General features: G+C 39.1%; 1 protein-coding gene across 1 annotated transcript; it reads left to right on the top strand.

The window, feature by feature from the left end:
* The first annotated feature begins 1,385 nt into the window (after positions 1-1,385).
* On the top strand, positions 1,386-26,441 carry LOC135472783 (cartilage oligomeric matrix protein-like). Its single transcript, XM_064752451.1, has 23 exons — positions 1,386-1,542; positions 4,941-5,155; positions 11,129-11,378; positions 12,085-12,167; positions 12,418-12,472; positions 13,011-13,190; positions 13,791-14,014; positions 14,346-14,486; positions 14,678-14,755; positions 15,516-15,671; positions 16,027-16,134; positions 16,754-16,861; positions 17,460-17,625; positions 18,227-18,345; positions 19,057-19,109; positions 20,836-20,921; positions 21,442-21,537; positions 22,336-22,514; positions 23,150-23,198; positions 23,531-23,802; positions 24,151-24,248; positions 24,959-25,098; positions 25,868-26,441. The coding sequence occupies exons 1-23, from the start codon at positions 1,467-1,469 to the stop codon at positions 25,996-25,998; spliced, it is 3,063 nt and encodes a 1,020-aa protein (XP_064608521.1). The 5' UTR covers positions 1,386-1,466; the 3' UTR covers positions 25,999-26,441.
* The last annotated feature ends 436 nt before the right edge of the window (positions 26,442-26,877 follow it).

The raw sequence follows: 26,877 nt of genomic DNA, 5'->3' as shown, positions 1-26,877 counted from the left end.
GTTTTGAGAAAACAGCATGATGTAGTGATGAGTAACAGAGATACACTGTTCTCCCTCATAAAATTTCCTCCTTAAAATAAAACTGCACTTGGCGTTCCTATATATGATGTTAAAGATGCAGTTTGTGGGCTGTACGTACGCCTATACCAGGGATTGTCCCAGCACATTCCGTCCTTTTCGGTCCCTTCTGAAAGAATGTCACCATGATGCACGCAGCTGGTCGGGGGAAATTCATTCCTTCTTTATAAATCATCTGAGCTAGCTCGTAAGCTACAGCCGTCTTCATTACGCCCAGACGTCCACCCAGCTCTGGCTATGCTCAGGGCCTGTACCAGACATCAAACTTAACGCGACCACTACATAGACACCGCCATCAGTCAACTTAGTGACCGTGGACACGTCGTTGACCGGGGTAACGGTCCGATATTTCCAGCCACCGGTCAACATCGGAATTCTCCGTTGAACCATGGATCTCTCTGCTTCTTGTCTTACTCCTCCTGCCCTTGTTACAGATTGTGCAATCTCAGCTCGATCAGGTAAGACACTTCTTAATTTCGAATTTTTGAACTGAAATGAAATTTTGACATAAAAAGTTAAATCTTATTTACTTTGAATAATGATATCTTTAAGCTGATATGCACATTTATGCCTGTTTAGTTCTATGTTTAGAAAACTTTATTACTATGCTCAGTTTTCAACCCTTCACTTAGGTTGAGACATGCAGTTTGTTGAGTGCTTGTGGAAATTAAGTATCAGTGATTCGTGTCATTCATTTACTAGCTCAGTGGATAGACCATGGCTTAACAATTTCATCAGACCATACACATTGGACCGTCAGGGAAACGTTCGCTGTCTTGTCTGTTTTACAAATCACAATTACAGGTGTGGTGACGTGTTTACCTACCGCTTTGCGTTAGGTATACACGTCACCTTTTCCTCAGTTTGCCTTTCCTCCATATAGTTTGGGAGTATGTTTTGCAAGTCTCATTTTTCGTCGAATTTGGTCTGAATCCAAACGGATTCCGTTGGAATGAATCCAATTTTAGACTGCTGTATATTTCAGTTGTTATTTATTGATAAAATACAAGCTGTATCAGAGATAAACACCTAATTGTTCAGACAGGTACAGATCTTAATCTTTCTTTCGGAATCCAGATAGATTCCTGTGACTGATTCACGCGAATATTTGGTAATTACATTCTGGAACTCACGTAGAAAAATTCGCCCTGCTTTGCATGGAAATCAGTTTTAGAAATCTACTATACCACGATTATACGAATCAAAACATTTTATGAAATTTTTGAATTTTTGAAACTTACTTCAAGCCTATTGCGTGAAATTTATAAATGCTAATAACTGTGTACTGTTTCTTTGTAGTTCCAGAAATGACATTGGCACAGCCTTCATGCTGAGCCCAGAAGTGTTCCTTTCCGGAAGCGTTAAGAACAGCAGAAAAGCGGGGGAAAATGTCTTTACTCAGGATTGAAAACCCTTCGCTAAGTACATTATTTGATGTTTATATGGATTACGCCACACCTCAAGGTAACGTATAACAAATGTTGCTATTTGTTTTATTCACTTTGTATATGGTTATAATCTTTAGTTATACAATATGTTTTCTAGACTTTACAGTTGAGGCTTTTCTCAGTTCTCTTTGTTGTTCTGTGGTTCACAGGTACAGTTTCTGTATACCACGTCTCCGTGGGAAAGTCTTACAGCAACCTGAGGATGGTTGTGAGTTTCCCTCGGACTGTGCCTGGTTGCATCCCATTATAATGCTGGCCGTCGTCGTCTAAGTGGAATATTCTTAAGTACGGCGTAAAACACCAAATAAATAAATAAATAAATAAATATACCGCGTCTGTGTCTACCAATGTTGCTCACCATTTGGTACATACGGCCAGGATGGAAAATATGCATGTACTTGTAGAGTCGCATATCTACGTGTGGGTTAAGTTTATCTACTTGTAGTATCTTGCAGCTAACTGTACAAGGTTAACTGTACGCCTAGACATGTCTGTTAACGTTTTTTATATATTTTTTTTTTAAGTAAAATGTTTTGAAAGGCTTGTTAATATGCATTAAATTGAGGGTGTGCATAAACTGTTTGTATAAATCTATACATATGTGAACGGTTCTGTGTGTCAATGCATTCCGGGATTTTCAACTGAATATACTTTTATTTAATACTACACCCACTCTTTGGAGGCCAGTTGTTTGGATTTGGCGTCCCGGTGTGTTTAGTCTATTGGTATTTCCTCCACCGATGCTTTCTGCGAGGTCCGCTAATGAGTGGCCGGCCGTCCAAAACTGTTAGGCGAAAAGCTCCCTTAATTCGGCACAGTTTAGAGGCACGTTTGGGGACAGGGGTCACCCCGGGGCGCTAAACACGTGTGGGTCAGGCAAGAGCTTTAGCTACAGGTCTGGTCACCACATGCCTTTGCCTACTAGTTCGTCCAAGCTAGGTCTAAGTAAGTATATTGCGTGCCAAACAATGTATTGCGTAGATTCTCCATGTCAGTGGGTGTGGGGAAAATGTCCCTTGGCAGCAAGAAAGCGGATGCATTGGATTAAAAAAAGAGTTCTTTTTTTTTCTTTCTAGAATGTGAGAATTCTTGCCAGGCAAAATCTCTGCTTAGAATGTCCCTTCTGAAAGTGTGCAAGTACGCATGCATGAATGTGGCTAACCACAAGCGGGAAGACTGCGTGCATAGTAAGGCGAGATTTCCACGAAAAACGGACTGGTCTACATCGTTGCCTTATCCATTGCAAAAATAGTCTGAAAGCAAATAAGATGTTTTGGCCCTAATTAAAATGGCACGGCTTGAATGGAAACAACGAAATCTGAAAACGCTGTCATGACTTCACCTCCTGAAAACAAGTCCTATTGACCCTATCGGTTTCGGTTTAAGTTTCTAAACGTTGTCTAGACCCATGGCGTCGACCAGACGCTACAAGAACACGTTATACAGCGACAAATGCACTGTACCTGAAATGGGCTTGTACAATTTTAGACCAATATTGTCTATATTTTATTGCCGATATAACGCAGAACCATAATCATTCTTTCATTGCAAAGGTAAAACCAAATCATGTAAAAAAACAACATCTCGCTTGAAACGTTTTCGTAATATAAACCTTAAGAAGTGATTAGCTTTCAACGTTATGCCTACCGATATTATGCACACAACAAAACACTGCTACAACTCCAGCTAATGTGGTGACGCCGTACAAGTTTTGATGCCCGTTTGAATTATTTTCAAGAAAGCATGTAAAAGATGACATTGTTAAAAGGATGTATATAGGCTTATACATACATTATCGCCTATTGTAAGTAGGCGCCACAGGGGCTAATCAACGTGGAAATAATTGTTTCTGTGTGTCACACATATTATGAAAAATCATTACTGAATACTGACATTATCTACACGCGGGGAAAGAGAAAACAAATTTAGCACCAATTTAAGCTATGTAGGCCTGTATATAGGCCAGCTACAGTGTCTCATATTTAAGGTGTATGCCTGTTTTGTTTTTCTGGTTAGTTAGTTTAAACATCAAGGCCTGGTGGCTGCTTGGATGATTTCTCAATTGTTGGCCACCAGCTGCATAGTGGTTAACTTGTTTGTGCCTGCTTGGAGGTGTAGGACAAGTCCGAATCGCACGTACAGTTTAAACTATTTTCAAAAAAGCTTGTACAAGATGACATCGTGAAGTGGATGTATATAGACCTATACATTAGCGTCTAATGTAAGTAGGCACCACAGGAACCCATCAATGTCAATTAATTGTTTCTGAATGTCACACATATTATGAAAAACCATTACTTAATGATGACATCTTCTACACGCGGGGGAAGAGAAAACACATTTAGCCAAAACCGGAAGTGCACCTGCAGTTGCTGTAGTGCATGCTTGCTGGCGTCATTGTTGAAGAATGAGCACAGATTCGGAGCAGCTGGCACAAATCTAAACTATGTAGGCATGTATATACTTTAGTGTAGCTACAGGGGCAATTATTTAACGTTTGGAATTGTACAAATTGTTCTTCTGAATAGTTTGTTTAAATATCAAGGTCTGTTGGCAACTTGAATGATCCTTAATTCTTGGTCACCAGCTCGATAGGTTTTTATGTTGTTGTTTTTTATAAGAAGGAAGCTGCCTTATTGCTGGTTAGTCGTAGACTTCAAGGCATTGGTTGCTTTTTTCTTGTTATTTCATGGTTTCATGAAGGTTGATCAGTTTGTTAGTGTTTCCACTTGATCAATTCGTTGGTTGGGTGGTTGACTTATGTGTGCATGCTTGAAGGTGTAGGTCAAATCCGAATCACAAGTACAATTTCTGGCGTGGAGAAGCTATGCAGCTATGAGGTTCCCCCGCACCGCTTTCACTGTTTGTGTCATGTCTAACGTGGGAAAATTTGTCACTAAACTTGTAAACGATCGGTGGTTTATACCAGGTATTCAGGAAATCTCCACCCTTAGAACTGACCTTCTGTATGTAGTGTATAAAGTAAATAAGTGAAATTCTTGAGTATGAAGTCAACAAGACATAAATAATTATGAGAGTTGAAACATTTTTTTATTATGGTTGAACTGAAGCACTTTAATTTAGTTATTTGTGCTTGTTTGGGTCAAGGCAGTAAATCTATCCGCAGACAAATTATGCATCTGACCTAATAAAATGAAGATGCATTGGAAGCCCATGAAGAGTACATCAGGCATGATGTCCAGACTCATTATATAGTGTCACATTATACTGATACCGGACCTACCATTACTTAGTCTACCGCTATTACTAAGCCAAGCCGATACAAAAATTACCCATTTTAAAGTCGTGGGCATTTGACCCCACCCGGGATTGAACGCAGGTTTCTAGCGTGGGAAGAGGATGCTCTAGAATGCTTTTCTCATCGCGACTATGTATTTGTTTCTGTCTCCACAGTGGTGGTTCGGTTAAAGACGAGTGACGGTCGGGAATATACACTGACCTTCCCCACCCCTCTCATCAGAAATACTTACGGCAAGAGAATCATCATTTACTTCAACAACCTTCATTCGCCATCTAATGGTATTCAACTGTTTGTTAATTGCGAGTTGGTTGGCCGAGACAACACGGAACTGTCAATAAGAGATCTTCTTATTGGGAACCATTCAGTGGTGAGTATAATTAAATAAGTTAGAGGTCATATTGGCCTATATTCTATGCCATCGCTGTATTGATAGCCATTTCCGTACTTATATGGTATTCACCAATGATAATAATTTGAGGTTTACAGCATTTCCTAACATCCTCCAATTTCTTCCTTCATCCGAAATACACTTGTAGCAATGTCAAGCATGTAGTATAGACTACACAATGCCAATACGTGCTTTAGACACTTTGCATTACAGGCTACATTTACTTCCAGTTGTATTACCCTAGAAATGGAGCCTTGGGTCAAAGCTGAATTGACCGTTGTTCTGTGTTTGCACCCCTTCCCTCGACCCTGCCCCCCCCCCCCCCGATAAACACAGATCACCTCAAGGGGTAAACTGCTAGACTTGTTCAATTTCCAGATATGGCTTGTCCTGTATTCGTGAATCGCTTTTGTCTTTGGTTCGTTTATTTCCGTTCCTTCCAAGACTCGTGTCGTCGTAACGCAGTTCAAGCATTTATACATCCACACATTGCACTCGTTATATGTCCTTATGTGCTTGGCCTGTCGTGAGAACGCCAACAACATAAGTCGCGGCAACAATGTAGGTCGCTTTTTAATTTAGTCCCAAAAGTCTGATGTCCACATTAGTGTAGAATATCACAGGGCATTGTACTCGTCCCAGAGATAAAACTGTAGACAAAGACAAAACTGTAGTCAAAGACAACATGTAAGTTTAGTGCAAGTTAATGGATATTTTATAACGAAGGCTGACTTTTTCAAGGACAGGACATTCTGCAAGAAAATCAAGTGTCCTGGAGTCTGAAGCACCTTGTCAGTGTGGAAATGCTTTATTAAACTGCCAACAATTTTTCAGTCATATGACGACGAAGGAATCCTTAGAGTGCATATAATGTACTTCCGTGTTGCAGGACGGATTTCTACCGCTCTTTTATCTAGTCCTGCTTCATTGAGACGACTTACCGAAGGCAAGTAAGTTGCCCCGTCCTAGCCATTATACTGATACGGTTATACCAATCGTTGCACTATCCTCTTTTCGAAATTTTGTTTTTTGTTTGTTAAATTTATTTATTTATTTATCTATTTATCTATTTATTTATTTATTCATTCATTCATTCATTCATTCATTCATTCATTCATTCATTCATTCATTTTTTACCCTGTGCTCGAGAATATTTCACTTATACGGGGGCGGCCAGCATTATGGTGGAAGTTTGTTAAGTAATTTGTACGGAATGTCAAAACCTATAGTAGCTCAGAGCAGGACAAGTGTCCTCGCTCAGTTGCCCACGCAGCTGTAAACTGCCCAGATTGTGCTTAGCGGTATGTTTCTAGAGCCTGTTGGTTGGATGATAACTACCATATGGTGGCAGGATTCATATAACAATACGGTACAATGCAGTGCTTCCCATGATCATAGAAATGGACAGATTACAAAAATTTGACATCAGTGGTTCAAATCTTTTTTCCCCGTTGTATAACATAAACAGAATTTTTTTCGTTCTAAATTTTTTTTTACCATAACAGATTCTTCGTTGCCCTTTGTAGTAATTTGGAAAGAGCAAGTGGTTGCCTCAACCACAGCTTGTTATCGCCGAACTCCGCCGAAATGTGGGGACTAGGTTTGACTATTAGTTGCTAAATATTGCAAGGAGTAAATCATCGAATTGGAACCCGTCAACTTATCGTATTATAGATCCTAATGCATAATAAGGCCCTTCAACCAATGAATCCTGTGGCATTTGTATATTACTGCAGACTTAAACGTTGGAGTAATTCTCAATGTCTAATAAATTCCAATTAACATCACTACATTTTTTAAAATTCTGCTGAAGACATAGTGCCTGGGGCCTGTAAATTGCTACTATTTATGCATTTTTACATGAACAATTAGAATAAAGCCCCGACTGAGGCAAACTGACAAGAGACCGTATTTCACCGGGTTACGTGTGACCGTTTGCCAGCTTTCACTCTGTGGTCGCTGCTCTGGCTTTGCTCTATATGCTGTACGTCTTTAATTATATTGAAAAGGTTTCGTCGTTGTACTTATTTATTTCATTCGTATTTGTCGCCGTATTAATGCGTATTTTTCTAACGTATGAATATGGTGGAGTTTTCAGGTAGAGGAACAGGCAATGAATAAAACTACCGCACCTAGTCACTTATCTGACTACCTTCCAGTCGCAAAAGCGCATTCTCTCCAGCCAGACTTGTACCTCGGCAGATAACCGACTGGTCAATGTTTGATACATGATTTCAAGTATAACCACGTTATACCGCTTAGTCATTTTGTTGCATCAAATGGGGATTCAAATCATATCAAGATATGAAATATACCGCTACACCACAGAAAATAGCAAACCAATTTTTCTCAAGTTCAACTTTTAAATAATAAGTATATTTTAGCTAGTATTTAAATGATAGCCATTCACGATTATGTCCACCTAACTGATGCTTCATAGAATTGTTTTTTGCCGTGTTCTCGTCTCGTTTTAGGGCCATCGTAAGTTAAGATTACTAAGCCTATTCTAAAATAGTTTTACATTAACTAATAACAATTTCCACAAAATTGGAAAATTACCAATTCCTGTGGTTTGAGAAAGTCTATGAATTTATACAATGTATGGTTGAGAAAAAGACATGATTCAATGTCATTCCTCTGTACATATATTTTAACCACCAATACAAACCTAAGGTATCCACTCACAACTACAACATGTTGCGTGAAGTTGTGTAAACAGTATCCAGATGCTGATTTTTAATAGAGCTGAACTGCACCCACAAAGTCCTTCACAAACATCCCTATAAGTACATTGTTCTTTTAACTCTTGGATGTGTGTTTAGCTACAGGTTACTTATAAGAAAAATCAAATCTCTGCAGCCAAGAAAAACAATTGGCAGTTCATTTTTTCCACTCTATACTGGAAGCTCAAGGTCATAGTTTTGTGAACAATTAGACTGTTGATGGCGAACACTTGTGGAACATGAGGAAGTTTTTACCGAAAGCTGATCCCGCTTTCACTGGAGACAAAATAAACAGGACAAAAATCGTGGAAGCCATAAATCAAGGCATGCGAAATGTCGTGTTAGGCTAAACTACAACAACATGTATTCCACCCTGTAAGTGCAATTGCGCACTTGATATCACGTGGCCGGATATCTCACAACGGAAATGCTTGAATTGCGTGCTACAATTATTGTTTCGCTGTTTACTTGATCCACGTTAGACAACTTACCATTAGTTTTTATTTATTTGTCTATAGTTTACCGGTAATTTTACATAATTTTGTTTTTGCTTTTTCATTGGTTAGGTTTGTGAGGTTACCATATAGGCATGTATAAACCATTCAGAATCAAACTAAATGCACCAAAATATTTTTAATACCTTTCGTGGTCTATATGAACCAAACATGCATTATGACGTCACACTGATTTTTTTGTCACCACTGAACAGAACATATGATGTCAGAACAGCTGTACTGTGTGACGTATTTACATGAATAAAGTTAATGAATACGATTTTTATATACAGGTGAATACATCTGTAGAAAATAGACGTGACGCCATTTAGTATAACACTACAAATACACCTACCGTCTATTAAAATCAACGCTAGCGCGGCGTAATGACCCAGAAGCCTCTCACCAATGCGGTCGCTGTGAGTTCAAGACCAGCTCATGCTGCCTTCCTCTCCGGCCGTACGTGGGAAGGTCTGCCAGCAACCTGCGGATGGTCGTGGGTTTCCCACGGGCTCTGCCCGGTTTCCACCCACCAAAATGCTGGCCGCCGTCGTATAAGTGAAATATTCTTGAGTACGGCGTAAAACACCAATCAAAAAAAAAAAATATATATATTAAAATCAACAAGGGCTGATATATTTGATTGCACTTAATAAGGTGTGGAAAATATTATAGCATGGGCCAAAGATAGTTATTAGACGTTGCAGGTTTTGATGACATATTTGAAGATTACCTTAATTTTAAGTGTTCTTTTCCTTTAAATTCTTTCGCATCAGTGTCTCTTGGCACATATGCTTTACCTTACATTCTCCCTCAAAATGGATGCACCTTTTCAGCGTGCAACTGTCTGGCAGTTTTTGCAGAATAATACGGAATGCTGTGATTGACTTTCCTACATCCATGAGAAGAGGTTTACACTTTGCAAAATTCAAAATTGTTACTGTATCTACACTCAAAAAATTAATCTGTCAATTTTAACAGAGATCTGTTGTCTGAGTGATGCTAGAATGTATTCTGTTGTCATAAAACAATATTGTGTCATATTCAGAATAACATCCTATTATCTTTATGTACAATGAGTAGAAGATGTATAGTCATATTTAACAGAATAGTCTGTTGCAATAAGAGTATACATTCTAGCATCACTCAAACAAAAGACTTTCTGTTAAAATTAACAGATTAATTTTTTTTAGTGTAAGCACACTGAAAATATATACCTGTAATGTAATGTAAGATCTAACAGTGACCTCTACATTCACTAGCCTTCACTGCTTAAAGGACAAGACAGCATCTGGCTAAAACAAATTTCAGTCGAAAGTAGGATACTCAAACTTTCTAAAAAGTATGATGTTTTATTATTTTAATGAGATTTCACCGAACAGCATGTAGAAGAAAATGACAATAGTGCACAAATGGCTGGTGTGAGTCAAGGCAGCCATCTTGAGAGTTCTACTCAACCTAAGTTGTGACGTAGCCTTTACCCTACGTGAAGTGACATATGATAACACAAAACCACAGCCTAAGACATCATTTTGAGATCGTTTACAACCATTTAGTTAAGTGACGCAGAACGGCCATTTCCCAAAATGTTGTGGGGCAGGTCTGTATTATTTACGGACCACCACAGACATAAAATTAGTTGATTTAAAAGCCGCATAATATTCAACGATAATATCACAAATTATGTCAGACAGTAGCTTACTGTCCAGGCTAAAACCGCATTCATCTCCCCAAATACATTTTTTGTCGTTCCTTTTAGCGTTTAGTCAGCAGTTTCTAAATAACAAAGATCAGAGTCACTGCAAACTACAATAGGGATGCCAAACGTTTGTGGGAATTAGAAGACGGCATCTCTCTGGACAACGCTTAAAATTAATTAAAAATCTTATGTAATTTTTTTCTCTGAATCGATTACAACTGAAGGATTTAAATTTTGCTTCCTCCTCTTCCTTGCATACAAGGGTGTTTTTTCCTGTTTTATTTGATAAAATACAGTAAAATTGTTGTTCAAGCCGAGGTGCTATCTCTGACGTCCGCGATAACTAGATTAGCACTGGTTTCATCTTAGAAGCCACCGCTACAAAATTGAAGCATAAAATCCAGCGACAGTCGAATGCTTAGATGACCCGCAGTGGTACTTGGGTTTACTGAGCATGAGTCTAGCTGTGCAACGGTCGTACTGTAATTTTGTAAACATTTAATAGGGGTGAAAATCACCAGTATAACCCCTCCTCAGGATACTATCTGAAACAGGAATACTCCGGCCGCGCATCTGCAGCTAGGCTGTTGAAATGGGGTGGCTCGAGTTCTTTATAAGTCATATAGTAGGCCTACTGTATCAGTAGTTCAAGCAGTAGAAGACATATTTTTCCAGTGTGCCCAATTCCGAGAAAACTATATTTATCACTTGGACCTTCATCCACACCTTTTATCTGTCATAGGCTACTGCTCAGAAAAATTATACGGAAAATGCCTTGGACGTTAGAGAGCTAGAGCAAAACGTTACGCCTTGCCCTCGATAATGGAGACGTACTAAAATATGTCAAGACAAAGATTCACTAAACTTTTACTCGGTTGAAAAAACTCATTTAATGCCGGTTTAAGATACTTTGAATGGTTGTGTTTCAGTGGATATAAACATTAGTCAGGTGCTGTCTTTCATTTTAATTTGCTGTTACTTCTTTAACGATTACCACAGTGTTTTTATATATACATACTTTAATTTACATTGTCAGTCTCTCCACAAGAACTTTGACGTCTACATGCAAACCACGTTACCGACGGTGTTAAAGGGGCAGGGTTGTGAAGGCGCTATCCTTACCCCTCCCCAGACTGGAGAGGAATCGCCCGTGCTGGAAATTCCCTCCTGGTCCAGCAGCTTTTCTCCCACCAAAAATGACGCGGAAGACACGAGACCGACATTCCAGAGGCCAGTGCTTCCCGACGAGGACACCAACACTATTCCCGATAGCATTACTGTTACAGGTAATAACACTGTTACAGATAATCAGCGTTGGTAAAGGGAGTGAACACCAGTACAGGCAATTATCACTGTTACAGGTAGTCAACGCTGGTACATGTAATCAATACTTACAGGTAATCAGGATTGGTAAGGGAGTGGACACTGGTACACGTTGTCAACACTATTACAGGTAATCAGCATTGGTAAAGGGAGTAAACACTGGTGCAGGTAAATAACACTGTAACAGGTAATCAGGATTGGTAAGGGAGTGAATATTTGTGCAGGTAAAAAACACTGGTAATCAGCACTGGTACACCTAATCAGCACTGGTACACCTTATCAGCACTGGTACACGTAATCAACACAGGTATACAAAATACAGTACACTGTTACATGTAATGAAAACTGTTACATGTAGTGAACATTGGTACATGTAATGAACACTGGTACATCTAATGAATACGGGTACTTGTAATGAATACTGGTATATGTAAAGAACACAGGGTCAGGTAATGAACACAGATAATGAACACTGTTACAGATAATGCACATTCGTGCAAGCAGTGAATACTCTTGTAGACGGCATCACCGTTGCACACATACATGTTCACTCTATTACATGTGAAATGGTCACATGTAATACACACTATTACAGACAGGCTTAATGTAACGGGTAATACACACTATTACGCATTGCTGAATATTTTTCTTTCTTACCGTATACAATAGATGGCGATCAAAATGGCTTGCTCGGGGCCTTGAAACAACTCACCGCAACAGTAAAGGAGTTGAAGAGGGAATTCCAGTCGCAGGTAATGACGTCACTATTTGTCATGGTTTTACAGAAATTCTTCGTTAAATCGTTGTCTAAAATTTGCGTGGATTTTGTAAGCCCGCTTTTAATGTTGACGTCAGAGGAAACTTTGTAACATCAGTTTCATCCTTATGTAAGGTCTCAGTCACCCGTAGCAAATTTCCGCAAAAAGTATTAGTTAATTTTTTGGTATTTCAAGATCCCGTTTTACAATGGTCTAAAAGATATGCTTCCTTTTGTTCTTGCAGACGCGCGAAACTCGTGAGCTTAGACTTACTCTGGAAAACTGTGCCATGTGCAGAGGTACGTGAACTACATTAATAGAACTTTATTTATTTATTTATTTTGAGTTTTTACTCAAGAATATTTCACTTGTGCGAAGGCGGCCAGCATTGTGGTGTGAGGAAACTGGACATGGCCCGGGGATACCGACGACCATCCACAGATTGCTGGCACACCTTCTCACGTACAACAAAAGAGGAATCCAGGATGAGCTGGACTTGAACTGCGATCACATTGTTGAGAATCTCCTGGGTCATTATTCTGCTCAAGCACGCTAACCACTAGCCCTCGGAGGCCTCCAGCTAAATTAATGATCTTACATTCAAAAGGCATCGCAGCCTGTGGATAACATTGAATTGTCTTCGATGCACACACTACATGTTTGTAGAGTACATCAATAGAACACATCGAGTATTTAAAATCATCAGTTTTGTTTCCACGTATGGCGGTTTATACCTCTCCCCCTCCCAACCCACCCACCCCCCTACACACACCCCCACCCCCATCCTCCTCTTCCGGGTATAATATGAATAACTCACAATTACCTTGTCCTTCTTAGGTGGTGACAACCGCTCCGCTCCTGTACGAAGACGATGCTCATCGGAGCCATGCTTCCCGGGGGTAAGGTGTATCGACACGGAGTTAGGGTTCCGCTGTGGGCCCTGTCCCCCGGGATATTATGGGGATGGAGAGACCTGTACAGCCTATGAGACTTGTAACGACAAGCCCTGCTATCCAGGTAAGAGGACAGATTTAAAGGGGCAGGCGTGTAATGTGTCGGCCTGTATAACATGAACAGAAACGTTTACAATTGTGAAATGTAACATGCTTTCCTAACATCATGGAAAATTGCTTGGTGTACTTGTCGTTTGATTTTCATATTATATATTTTACCGAATGTTGGGATTATTCATTTTAAACATTTTCTTTTCTTGTGTTATACTTGTTTTTGATTTAAAGTTTACAGTGAGTATTTGAGTTGCCCCTTTACATACAAATGACTCATACGACGGAACAGGTTTTACTTTTCCATGGGACCTTTCGTCTAGCCTTCCTGTTGATGAAAACAGGATGAAAGTTAATGTTTGGTTTTATAAGTATATAAAGGAAGTTTGAATGTTATTCTGCCAAGTCTTACAATGCTGTCATGAAAATGGCCCTATTACAAAAAGGTTCCACCATTAAGCTTATCAAAGAATGTGAAGAGTTGGTATCAATGAAAATATTCTTTATTTAGAATATCTAACATCGAGTATGTTAGAACTTGTTATAACTTTTTTAAGTCCTTAGATTAACTCATACGATTGGCCTTGTGCTATTCTGTTCACGTATTTCATAGGTGTTCGTTGCTATGATACCGCCAGTGGTTTCCGGTGTGGGCCTTGTCCACCTGGCTATTCAGGGGATGGAACTCTTCACGGATGTAAACCATTTATAGTCACATGTTCCTCCAGACCTTGTTTCCCTGGAGTTGCGTGCGAGGACACACCCGTTGGTTACCAGTGCGGCCCGTGTCCTGTTGGTTACACCGGAAATGGTACGCACTGCACAGATATCAACGAGGTGAGTTATGAACATTTCGATATGCAATAACATAAAATGAAACTCATCTTATTGTGAAAGCAACGGTTTTGTGTAAATCTAGGTGCCAAAGACTTGCTTTTTCTATTGGTTATTCAAGTCTTTTACCCATAATCTGCTATATTAAATGTTCTTCAACAAGATGCCAAGCACCAATGAAGGAAATATGTGAATGTAATAAAATAGTGTAAACGAAAAGACTATCCATCGCTAATGGGTCATCTCTTGCGAGTGAGCTCCAGACTAATCATGTTTGATCGCGTAAAAATGAACAAATGAAGCCCGTTTTTAAAAAGAATGATGTTTTTCCCAGTGTCTCTACAGTAGGCCATGTGACAGATTAGCCACGTGCGAGAATCTTCAGCCAGGGTTCACGTGCACCCCGTGCCCTCTGGGATACACTGCTCCGCCCTTGGAAGGAATTGGCATTGAGTTTGCCCAACGGCACAAACAGGTAACAAAGAAGAAAAAAAACAAAAAATAATTTCTCTAAAATTCTGGTAATAAGGCAACTGTGTTGATTTTTGCTCAGGATATAGTGCCAATTTGTAATTCCCATTTACATTATGCGTGTATTACACGTATCTGCAGCAAACTTATACCAATGTAACATTAATTGGCAATATTTCTGCGTTATCTTCGAAGGTTTGCAGAGATCTGAACGAGTGTGAAGACGGAAACAACGGTGGATGTGTACCAAACTCACAGTGTATCAACACCCCGGTATGTACGGCGATGCCTTGAATTGATAAATCAGTGGATGGCTGAAATAAGTTGTAAAAAATGGAACAGGCTAATTCAGATGTTGACTGATTTATTAGCTGTGGATTTGCTGTGTTCATTGAATTGTTGATGGATGGTTGTAGTTAATAGCGAAGGAATAGATTGTGCTATTTTAGATGATGGCTCATTGATTTGACAGTTCTGATTGTACTCATCACTCCACTGTGTGAAACATTTCAGTCGCTGGTTTCTCCATTACGTTTTACTATTAATGATCGAAACAGATTGTGAGAAAAAAACCAGGATAATGGTTTGAAGTATCTGCGTTGATAGAATCTGTGGAAGGTGTCCTTCCAAAGAGAGATCAAATTCAGGTCCAGCAGCCTTCTTTATAGTTTCATTCAATAAAACAGTATGGAAACGCCAGTTTCCTCCAGCTTAATAAACTCATCTTTCTGTAAATATTTCACTTAATTTGAAATCAAAATTTATAGCCAGTTTGTCTGGTCATCTCATTTTCTTATGAGAAAACAATATGAAATATGATAATGTTGCTGATATAACTCTGACTTTCCTTTCAGTGGGTACCTTTTCCCGGGTAATGCAGACTACATTCTGCTCTATATGGAACATTTTTCTTTTGCAATTTTGCAAACGCCATCGCAAGGGTATAAAATGAATAATAGCCTACACAAGTTATGCCCAGATTACATTTCTTTGCCTCCCTTGTCGCCGCTGACATTCTGCTCGTCTCTCCCAGGGCTCCCGTCAGTGTGGGGACTGCTTGCCAGGGTTCATAGGTAACCAGACCGTAGGCTGTCGAAAATCCGGCAATGTGTGTCCAGACGGACGGACAAAATGTGACGTCAACGCTAACTGTTTACAACGACGGGGTCACGACGGCTATCTTTGTGAGGTAAGTAATGACGTCATACATCTGCTCCATTCTTTAAAATTTGAAAAATTTTAATCTTAAATGAAACAATTTGGCCTGCTTCTCTGCCTTACATAATACATGTGGCAACATTGTGACTACAATTGTGTACATCATGCAGTTCCAGGGACAGAGGTTTCTTACAAATATTCATCCTGAATCTCCAATCTTTAAAATGTTATAGATTGTGATGAAAAAAATTTGGGATTCATTCACTTTCAGCGTTGTTGGGATCACATATTGTTTTGGTTGATTTACTGTATCGTTTTACAGAGAATTAACTATTTATAAATGTCGTAAACGAGCAAGATGATTCAGCATTTTATATGTTTTACAGTGTAGTATAGGTTTTGCTGGGGACGGGTTCCACTGTGTGCGAGACACGGATCTTGACGGATTGCCAGACGACGCCATTCCAGACTGTCTCGACAGGAGATGTCGCAAGGTGATGACATGATAAGATTAGCATCTTAATAACAACGCTGGTCATGTCTATAATTGTTAAACCTTGTTTTGATGCAAAATTTCCTGAAGGTTTGAAAGCTTGAAATTTGTGCTCATTCCAGATTATCAGAAGTGCTTTTGAGAAAGTTTTTTTTCCATTTTCCAATTTCATTTTAGGAATTCTTTTAATCATGTAATGTGTACAGAAAAAGATAGCTCACAATTAAGCATGGCCAGATAGTACATTTTTACATCTTTTTGGACTATTTTAAACTGGAATTTAATGCATTTAAGTGTTTAAATTTTAAGGTGGGCTTTATGGGTCATAGTGCCAGTGACAGGGTACTCTGGTGTCGCGTTTTTTCACATTATATACTCACCTACAATCAAATTTTGTAAATATTATTTAAGTTATCTTTTAATCGTTGATTGTAAGAGCTATGACAAAAAAATCTGTGTGTAGAAGGGGGCAAATTTCTCATAGGTTTGCAGTGTTAAATGTACGTTTTGTTAAAGTACAAGAAATCTTGTTAATACCTTTAAACATTTCAGCATCCGCATTGAGAATGGCTTTCATATTGGGTTGTTCTCAATTTTTCAACCCACCTTTTCTCATCTAGGATAACTGTAAGCTGACCCCTAACAGCGGGCAGGAAGATGCGGACCTGGACGGGCTAGGAGATGCCTGTGATGACGACGCCGATAACGATGGAATAATCAACAATCCGGTAAAATACTTAATAACGATGGAATTATCAACAATCCGGTAAAAATGCTAAACAAATCATAATGAATTACCTACAATCCGGTAAAATACTATGTGATGATGGAGTTATCAAGAATTCGGTAAAACGCCTTATCGTGGTGAAATTATAAATGAACTAATGGTTGCTTTACACTTACTAGGCCGGTGAAGTAGTACATGTCACGTTTTAAAATCATGTGTTAACATGTTATGTTGTCACAAAGCCAAACTGCAATGGCGCATCTGTACTTAGCGCCAAAATACAACCCACTTTTCACACGAATAAGTAGTCTCACTAAATGGTGACGTCAGAAATTACACGTTTCAAATTCAAATTTGTCTGCCCCGTGTTTGATTTGTTGATTCGAGCGCGAAACCTTCGTGTCAAAGGAAAACGGCGAGCCTCTTGTTTAACTTTTATGATGGAATTTGAAAGTTCTACATCAGGTTAAGTGAATGTCGAATTAAGTGAAATGGTTCCAAAACAACATAAGCCGAGCTCTAGATCGATCTCAGGCTGTTATGATACCGCCAATGGCACCATGTCCAAATTACGCCTTTTATTCGTGTTTCATTGACAGGACAACTGTCCATTGGTGCCCAACCCGGCCCAGGTAGACAGTGAAGTAGACCCGGACAGTACCGGAGACGCCTGTGATAACTGTCCCACCGTGCCCAATCCGGATCAGACGGACACGGACGGGGACGGGCTGGGGAATAACTGTGACCCGGATATTGATAATGACGGTATGTGGGAAACAGTAGGAGACCTAATTTATAGGAAATGAGGTGGGGGTTGAGATGGTTGACAATTGTCCATAATGCGTTTATTCCTTAAAGTAGAATTATATTGACGACAAAGTGTTTTGGGCCAGACTTTGGAACTAAATAGATCACCAGTATTGATCAGGGCTGTTGATTTCAGTTAATGATGTAGTATTAAAAATTACAATCTACTCCTGTACTTAATGTATTTTTTTTATTTGACCTTCCGCAGGTTTCTGTACATAATCAGCACATTAGGTATTTTTGATCGTCTTAGATTCTGCTTCCTTTTCATCACAAAATTACTGAAAGAATTACACTGAGTAGGTTGTCAAATATATTCTGTAACAAGATGCGGTGCAACCAGGCACATTTTCTTACAAGATGTAAAATAACTCGGTACATTTTGTTACAAAATGTAATATAATCGAGCACATTTTGCTACAAATAAAGTAATGCAACAAGGCACAGTTTGTTACAAGATCTAATTAGATCAGGCATATTTCGGTATAATTTGTAAGGTAACCATCATTTTCATATTTCTTGTTATGCCCTCGCTAATACATAGCATGCTGGGTTCCAGGTATTTTAAACGCTGATGATAACTGTGTCAAAGTGAAGAATTACGATCAGATAGACTCTGATGGAGATGGGGTTGGAGATGCCTGTGATAACTGCCCTAGGATCCGGAACCCGGAACAAGTGAGTATTACAATACAGACAAATCCCGACACCGATGAAGAGTTGAGGCCCCTTTGACAACGATGGCCTGTAATATCTTTTTCGACAAGGAATTTCATTTGTTTCATAAAATTTGAAACAACTTAAGCTGATTAAATGTGGCATTAATTTGTTCACATATCTCAGCATGTAGAATAGTATATTACCTAAAGTTACCCTAATTATTCAACCTTTCCAACCAACTCCAACAACGAATATTTTAAAAAATTCTGATATGACTTTGAGCTGTACAGAAATAATTTTTACACATTTATGAACCTTGCATCTTTATTGACACGAGTAAATCAATTTTGTGGTTATTTAAATAATAATTCTATGCATAAAAATCCGCTGAAAAAAGTGTTTAAGTGGTTGAAAAGGTTGAAGAATTACAGCATGTGGTGTTAGAAAAATTCCTCGAGTGGAACGGGTCTGATGGAAAATACCTGTACCCTTAAGCCGCGTTGACACCACGCGATTTGTCGAATGCTACAATCGCATGAAACAGCGCATCTTTTATTTTCGTTTGACTATGGTCGAATTCGATGGGTAGACTCGACAATTACATCGTGTGGATGCGGCTTTAGTTTAAATAATGTGTAGCCATTGGATAATCTACTGCCAATTATAAACCTCTGTATGTACTGAAACTCCACCACCCCCAATGTTTTCCATGTTTGTGTTTTATGACAGAAAGATTCGGACAACGACCTGATAGGGGACCTCTGTGATACGAATGATGATCAGTAAGTTTGCGATTATTGTAGTTTGCGTTATTAACTTTCTTAACCCACGTGGACGCAGAAATACAGACTAAAAATATAATCTATGGCTTAACTGCCAATACACCTTTGAACAACTGGGCCCAGGGCTTGGATGTTTGAAAGTACGGTATATCGTAAGTTAAGCCAGGCTTAAATCTTAATACCAGTCTTGGACTAGTACCAAACTAATATGATTTTGTCCAGACTAAAGATAATAGGGGAATTAACTTCTGATGTACCTTTGAACAACTGGGCCCATGTCATGTCATTGTGGTTAAGTAAAGGAAACGGTCTTTTTCCTCTATATTGGAACCTAATTCCAATGAAATAAAGAATGAAGATGACAATTTCTTCCACATTCAAAAATAATCTGTAAAATTTAACAGAAAGTCTGTTATTTGAGTGATGCTACAGTGTATTCTGTTATTGCAGCAGATTATTCTGTTCAAAATAACACACATATTCTATTAATTTAACATAGCGATAATATTAGATTAACAGGATATTATGTTGAATATGACACAATATTATAATAACAGGATAAGTTCTAGCGTCACTCATAAAACACATTTTCTGTTAAAATTAACAGATTAATTTTGAGTGCACTTATTGTCCCCAGTATATGCTACAGATGTCATTGTTCACATCCAGAGTTAAGATATAGGATGTGTCAACACCCTTAAATTTGGGCTACACAACACCTTTAAATTTGGGCTAATATAGGCAGTTATCGTCCATTCTGGACCCGAAACACAATGTATAATGTAACATATACAGTCATTATTATCCATTGTATCCACTCTTTGTTCTGTAACAGAACAAACAGCTCGGCTGACCCTGAATTTGCTAACACAACAGACTCGGGATAACAACTCCCAGCTGTTGGAATACTCGTAATGGCTGAGGTGGTTTCGCTTGGAAACGACACTGTTTGTAGTTGGTGGCAAAGCGATACCACTTGTTCTTCCACTGCTATTGTTCCCTGGTGAAAGTCGGCTCAGATTTCCCTCCGGATATATACCGGCTTATAACACGCTGGTACGTTGTTCGGGGGAACCGTATTGCTCCATCGGTCAACATTTCATTGTGTGCCGACTTTCCACCATATTTGTTAGAACAAAGCTGTATAGTCGAGGTTACGTCCATGATAAAATTGACATAGCATGTTCGAGTTTCCTTAATCCATTATTTCGACCGTCGTCATATCCGAGAAATAATCTCACGCACAGCGTTATAAACAACGAATCACATAAATAAGTAAATAAATAAACATAAACATGAAATGTCATCGTAAACATGAAATGTCATCGTATGTAAAAAACATTTTTTGGGGTTCGCCACCAATAGTTCGAGTGAGATGATTCACTGGGCATTAATATATTACCTGAGTACACATTCTGTTAAGAAAATCCCTCCTTCACTTCAATTTTTTTGCCATGCAAAATAGTTCGCCCCTATTCTGAGGCTTTATGTTCGGACGTAATTCGGTTATCAGCGATTTGATTCATCGGCCAGTTTCGCTGTGTGTTTTATATAGGTAAGTATACAGAACACATAATGAGAAAGCGAAAGTCAAACTGCGAAGGTTTTATAAGGTTATTTTGTTTGCTTTTATAACAAGTGGGTGATATGGACAAAGTCAAGGCTTACTGCCCGTTTAAAGGCGGATTGGCGATTTTGTATCCCCTTTCGCTGCAATTCATTGCAGAGATCACGATGGTATCCAGGACGACAAGGATAATTGTCCTACGGTGGCCAATGCTGACCAGCTTGACACCGATAAAGATGGTAGAGGTGAGTTAAATTATCCATACGCCACAAATACCATGCAAAATGAACTAAAATAGACGTCACATTAATTCCAGGCGAATTTATTCTGTCGAAAATATAGGCTTCCGTTGTTAGTATATAGATCGTAAGTACATCTATGCCACGTGAAATAAGGACCATATCAAATACTGTGTCTAGTATGTCGTCCTGCACGTGTCAAATAATCAATGTAATCGAAAAAATTTCTCTGTGATATTCGACAATGTTTTCCCCATGTCGTCCTCTATTGATTGTTAGTGAGTACATATCTTTATCTGTTTACTTTATTGACATTGCTTTAATCTCATAAGCTGTTTGTTATTTCAATCTGTGGTTAGCTAATTGTGACAGTGCCAGATGTATAAGAAGAGTAGAGCATGGACTACATGTGTGTGTGAGTTTGTAAAAAGCAGTTAACTGCTGTTTCACATCTGCCCCTTTTTTGTCTATATACTAAAACACTTACCAAGGCTGCTCCTCTTACCATATCACATTGCTGTGGCAGGAAACATGTGTGATGACGATGATGACAATGACTTGATCCTGGACCAAGATGATAACTGCCCCCTGGTGTACAACCCTGATCAGGCGGATCTGGACGGTAAGGGAGACAATTCTTATTCTTTTTCTATTTCTGTACTATACACAAAAATTAAATCATTGAAAGGCAATGGTCCCATCTATTGTATAGGTTCATTGGGTCTTTCATGCCGTATATGCAAGGATATTAACCGGCCCCAGTTGGTAGAGCCAACGCTTCGGGGGCTGTATATCCAGGGTCAATCATGGGTCGGATCACACCAAAGACCTTAAAAGAGGAAGTTGTATCTTGGTGTTCAGCATTAAGGGGTTGGTGCAACGACTGGTTGATCCGTACCAGTCTAATGACTCGGATGGGGCGGCTTACTTGCCTTCGGTAAGTCGTCTCAGTGAAGCACAAGATATAAGAGCCGTGGAAATCCGCCCTTCAGCGAGGAGGCACATTACACGTACATGCACTCTAAAATAGTTCATCGTCATATGACTGAAAAATTGTTAAGTACGACGTTAAACCCCAAGCACTCACTCACTCAAATATTATTAAGCTTATATAAAGGCTGTCAAGTTTTTGGGTGGGGGCAAACTTGGGAAGATCTGGAGAGAAACCCACCTCGCCATAAACTGCCTGACTGAAAAGAAAAACAAAAGACCTCATTAGACAAGCGCTATAGTCGGTCGGCGAGGACTCCTATCGTATACTGTGAGGCAACGATAAGAAGTTTTGTGGGCAGCCGTCTTGTAAGTGAAATATTCTTAAGTACGGCACAAAAAACCAATCAAATAAGTAAATAAATAAAGTTTAGCGAAGGTAAACATCGTTTCGGTTCGGTTAAGTTATTTGTCGGTCTTATCACCTTAGGTAACGGACAGGGCGATGTGTGTGAGAACGACGCGGACGGTGACGGACATCCGGATGGTTTGGACGTTTGTCCGGATAATGGGGAAATTTACTCTACCGACTTCCGAGCTTACCAGACAGTTGTGCTTGACCCGGAAGGAGATTCACAGATCGATCCCAATTGGGTGATTCTCAACCAGGTGCCTAATATTTTCTTACCTAAGTGTTTAGAACTAAAGAGTTTTTATATGTGCGTATTACTACTTCACATACATGAGTTTGGCATCAGCCTTTCACTCTTAACTCATGGTTTATGTGCCAAAGCCTCATAAGCGACAGATACTTCTTCAGAGCTGAATGATGTTAGACTGATAACTGCATATTTGACAATCCTGCTATTTTCTCGCTAGATTCTTAGTATAAAGGGATAACCCGGATCAGTATAATGATGAACGCGAGCACCGTTAATTATGTCTGTTGACTTCGACATTGTTATTCAGTGAGGAAGCACAACAAAATATGGCTGTATTGAGACTGATAACAGGAGTATTATACTGATATTTCCGAACTGATGACCTATATATATCTTTCCCATGGGATTGGAATAAATTGCCAACTAACCTACGACTAACTAGTCAGTCTTTCTATTTAAGTATGAGGTTAAAAATATTTATTGGAAATTTAGTTTCTACACGATCGGTAGAATCATCGTCATCAACATCATCATCATCATCAATTTTTACAGCTATGTTAAACTCCAAGGAAGCGGATCAGAATGTAAATTAAGGATAACTTACATAACTGTACTTGCACTGTACTTGTACTTTTTTTGCAGGGTGCCGAGATTGTGCAGACAATGAATAGCGATCCGGGTATAGCCGTCAGTAAGTTAAAAAAAAACATCTGCTCGGTTTTTCTTCGTCATAGTTAAACAATTTTATTCAACAATCGGTTGTTATAGGGGCTTCTACAACCAGCGCACCACATCTCTTGCATAGGTCACAGCAAATCTTGAGCATTCTATCACCAACCAAAAAGCAATTATTGCGTACTGATGCACTTGTGTTGCACAGGGATCAGCAAATCCTGAACATTCCAGCATCAACCGAAAAGAAATGTTTACTTATTGATGACATTTCTTCTTGCTCTTACTTAGGTTTGGTTACACCAAATATATGAGTACGTGTCAGTGGTTTTTGTTCCGTCTCTTATTCAGGTTATAACGCTTTCAGTGGCGTGGACTTCAGCGGTACTTTCTTCGTGAACACCGAGGTGGATGACGACTACGCGGGATTTATCTTCAGCTACCAAGACAGCTCCCATTTTTACGTGGTCATGTGGAAGAAAGCTACCCAGACATATTGGCACCCGACACCCTTCAGGGCAGTGGCCGAGCCGGGTATTCAGCTAAAACTGGTCAACTCGGACACTGGTCCTGGTGAGATGTTGAGGAACTCGATGTGGCATACTGGGGACACTGCGGGTCAGGTAAATCCATTTATGCAAATTTTACTAAAGCCTTCGTTTTGAGTGGTTAACCCATGGTTGAGTTGAAAAGTATTTTCTGCGACTTGCACATACATGAAAGAGACTGATTACATTTAATTATATATATATATATATATATATATATATATATATATATATATATATATATATATATATATATATACAATTGTGATGTTAAAATTAGCCGATGCTGTGCAAGTAATCGCACAGCTTTCACTATATGGTACGATAGAGACAATGAGCGCCCCGATAACGTAGGTCTGTCAGATATAAATCACCTTTTTGGCTTTTAAGTTATCAAAGATAATTTCATGTTGATGACGACAGGTCAAACTTCTGTGGAAGGATCCCCGAAACGTTGGTTGGAAAGAAAGGACTGCATACAGGTGGGAGCTGATACATCGTCCAGCCAGAGGCTTAATACGGTAAGGGGTATAACTCTGGTGACATCTATACCAGGGTTTCAACATACAAGCAAAGAATAATTTAACAAAGCAGATTGTACACTGGCTGCTTCTGCCATTACCGATTACGTAGTCCTTCCTTTGTAAGAATGGTGAAGTAAATAACTATCGTTCAACTGAAATTTTCCTTTCACTTAAGGTGTATTAGTCATTGTGTTATGTACAAACATTATAACATTTAAATTTAATTAATAATTTTATTACCGGGGATTTCCTACGAGTCATGTTCTGACAGTTTTCTCACACGTAACTGGTGAAATACAGCTGAGTTACGGTTTTATTCTAATTGCTTATGTAATTGCTTTAACAGTAGCACATTGCCCGCCCCCTAGTACCATGGCATACGTAGAATTAGGTAGCTAAAATGCAGGGGTTAGACTTCCCCGGTCTAGAATTACTCAAACTGTTGTGTTATCATCACATTTAACTTACACTAATATTAAAACAATGCATAGTGACCAAGTCTCAGTGATGTTTTCTCCACCAGAATGTTCAGCGTTCACGGTATGGAAACAAACAAAACACAGTTGACAACAGGATGTAAACAATTTATAACAAGCTTGAACTCTGCCCTTGATTAAAAAGGCTTTGATCTAAATCACAGGTAAGATTGTAGTAATCGTTGTTCAACCAGCAGTCAGTCAATGTGTTGTCATTGTTACCTTTTACAGTGTACTGTTATTTGAAGAGACGTCTCTTGTGGCCGACACCGGAAATATCTACGACGCTTCGCTGAGAGGTGGACGACTCGGGGTCTTCTGTTTCTCACAACAGATGGTCATCTGGTCTGATTTGGTGTACAGATGTAACGGTACGAAACAAAACATCTGATCTAATTTGTTGTACAGGTGTAACGGGAAGAAACAAAAAAACATCTGATCTGATTTGGTGTACAGGTTTAACTGTAAGAATAAAACATCTCATTAACGGTAAGAAACAAAACAACTGGTCAGTATTACTACATTTGTAACAGTGAGAAAGAAACGATATGCAGGCCTACAGGTGGACTGATACATGAACCAAAGCATCTTATATAATTTGATTTACACATGTTGCTATATGAACTAAAATATTTGATGCTATATGATAGATACTATAATTGGACAGTAGCGAATTACCTCATTGTAAGTTACTCTCCCGTTACAAAGGTGCGTTGTCAAAGGTAAACTGTGGTTATGTGGGACCTCATAGAACGGGTAATGACACGTTTCGGAGTCAAAGTCGCGTAGGCTGGTTAAAGAGTTTCGGACTCTCAAGCCGCTGCAAATCATTTATTCTATTAAAGATCTATCGACATTTCTGAGACTTTCGAAAGCTGACATCATGTTTTTTCACATTCTGTTGCTTAGAAAATATTTGTCGTTGTGGTCTCATAACCTACATACAGCATGTTTTAGCAGACGAGGTCCCACATCTCGTAGTTTCACGCCTTAAAAAATAACCTCGCGTTATGTTTAATCGAAGTCGTGCAACAAGGGAGGTAATTTAGAACAGGCCTTGTCGTGTGTCCCGAATGTGCGGGGACCCTATTTGTATATTTACTACCGCACATTTTGTACTCATTCACCTTTTCTTGCCAGATTTCATCCCGCCCGGCTTGTTGGAGGAAGACCCCCTTATTCCCGGGCCTGAAGGCGGTCAGCCGCCAGACTACGGTCCCCTGCCCCAGCCGGACTATGGCCCAGTGGACTACGATGAAGAGTTCAAATGATTCCTTGCCGGCGAGAAGAACTGCTGAATAAAATTCACAAACATGCCGCGGTAAAATCCACGTCAATGATCATATAGTGAATTTAAATTTACCAAAATGCTGTAGGGTTTTGTTCCAACGCACTGTAAGAGTAAAGGAATAACACAGAAGATTATGAGTTACCAAGATAACGAGTAAGAATTTAATCCAACCCTAACAGGTTATTCGTGTGTGTTTTAATTATATGGTAATTACCTGCCTGGTGCAGGTAAACTGGTAGTAGTTTTAATTTTAACCTAAAGCATTATGGATTTTTCATAATTCTCATAACATAACATGTTTAAATGCCAAAGAAGTGTTACTGAAATTGCTTAATCGGATATTTGAATAATTTTACTTAAATACGGTGCTTAGATTTTGATCCTGTAATTCTGTTTTTTGGAATAAAACAACTTGAAACCACAGATTTTTGTTCAATGTAATGGTACTCAACAACGTTGATCTGCCGTTGTTGTTGATGCTGTTGACTAGTCCATTTATTTGTTGGCTTAGTTATTTGAGAGATATCTTTTCATGTTTATTTTCGTTTCACGTGCAGGATAGATCTGACCGTCAAATTATCACAAAAGTGTGAGAAGACACGTGGTTTTGACGTGGAGTCAGTGTGAACCCCCGCACTGCACCATGATCTCGACAATGTTAAAATGATATGAACGGCAAAAAGTATACCGTACATAGCTGGATTAAACTCCCTGGCAGAGAGTATTTGATAAATCTAGGCGTCAGAACAGATATTCTTATACTAATCGTCAACCACCATAGACGTACGTTCAGTCGCGACAACAATTTTGAAAACAATGTTCTGAAAAGAACCACCTAAGAACTAAGAACGTATATAAA

The sequence above is a fragment of the Liolophura sinensis genome, chromosome 8 (assembly GCF_032854445.1).
Source record: "Liolophura sinensis isolate JHLJ2023 chromosome 8, CUHK_Ljap_v2, whole genome shotgun sequence".
In the NCBI taxonomy this organism is placed as follows: domain Eukaryota; kingdom Metazoa; phylum Mollusca; class Polyplacophora; order Chitonida; family Chitonidae; genus Liolophura; species Liolophura sinensis.
The sequence above is the reverse complement of the archived record's forward strand: the minus strand, read 5'-3'. Positions and strand labels throughout refer to the sequence as shown.

Excerpts from the sequence above, each read along its gene's own strand:
- LOC135472783 (XM_064752451.1), top strand. The coding sequence starts at position 1,467 with ATGTCTTTACTCAGGATTGAAAACCCTTCGCTAAGTACATTATTTGAT. Across the intron at positions 14,015-14,345 it reads ACTGCACAGATATCAACGAG|TGTCTCTACAGTAGGCCATG; the intron begins GTGAGTTATGAA and ends TGTTTTTCCCAG. Across the intron at positions 14,756-15,515 it reads CACAGTGTATCAACACCCCG|GGCTCCCGTCAGTGTGGGGA; the intron begins GTATGTACGGCG and ends CGTCTCTCCCAG.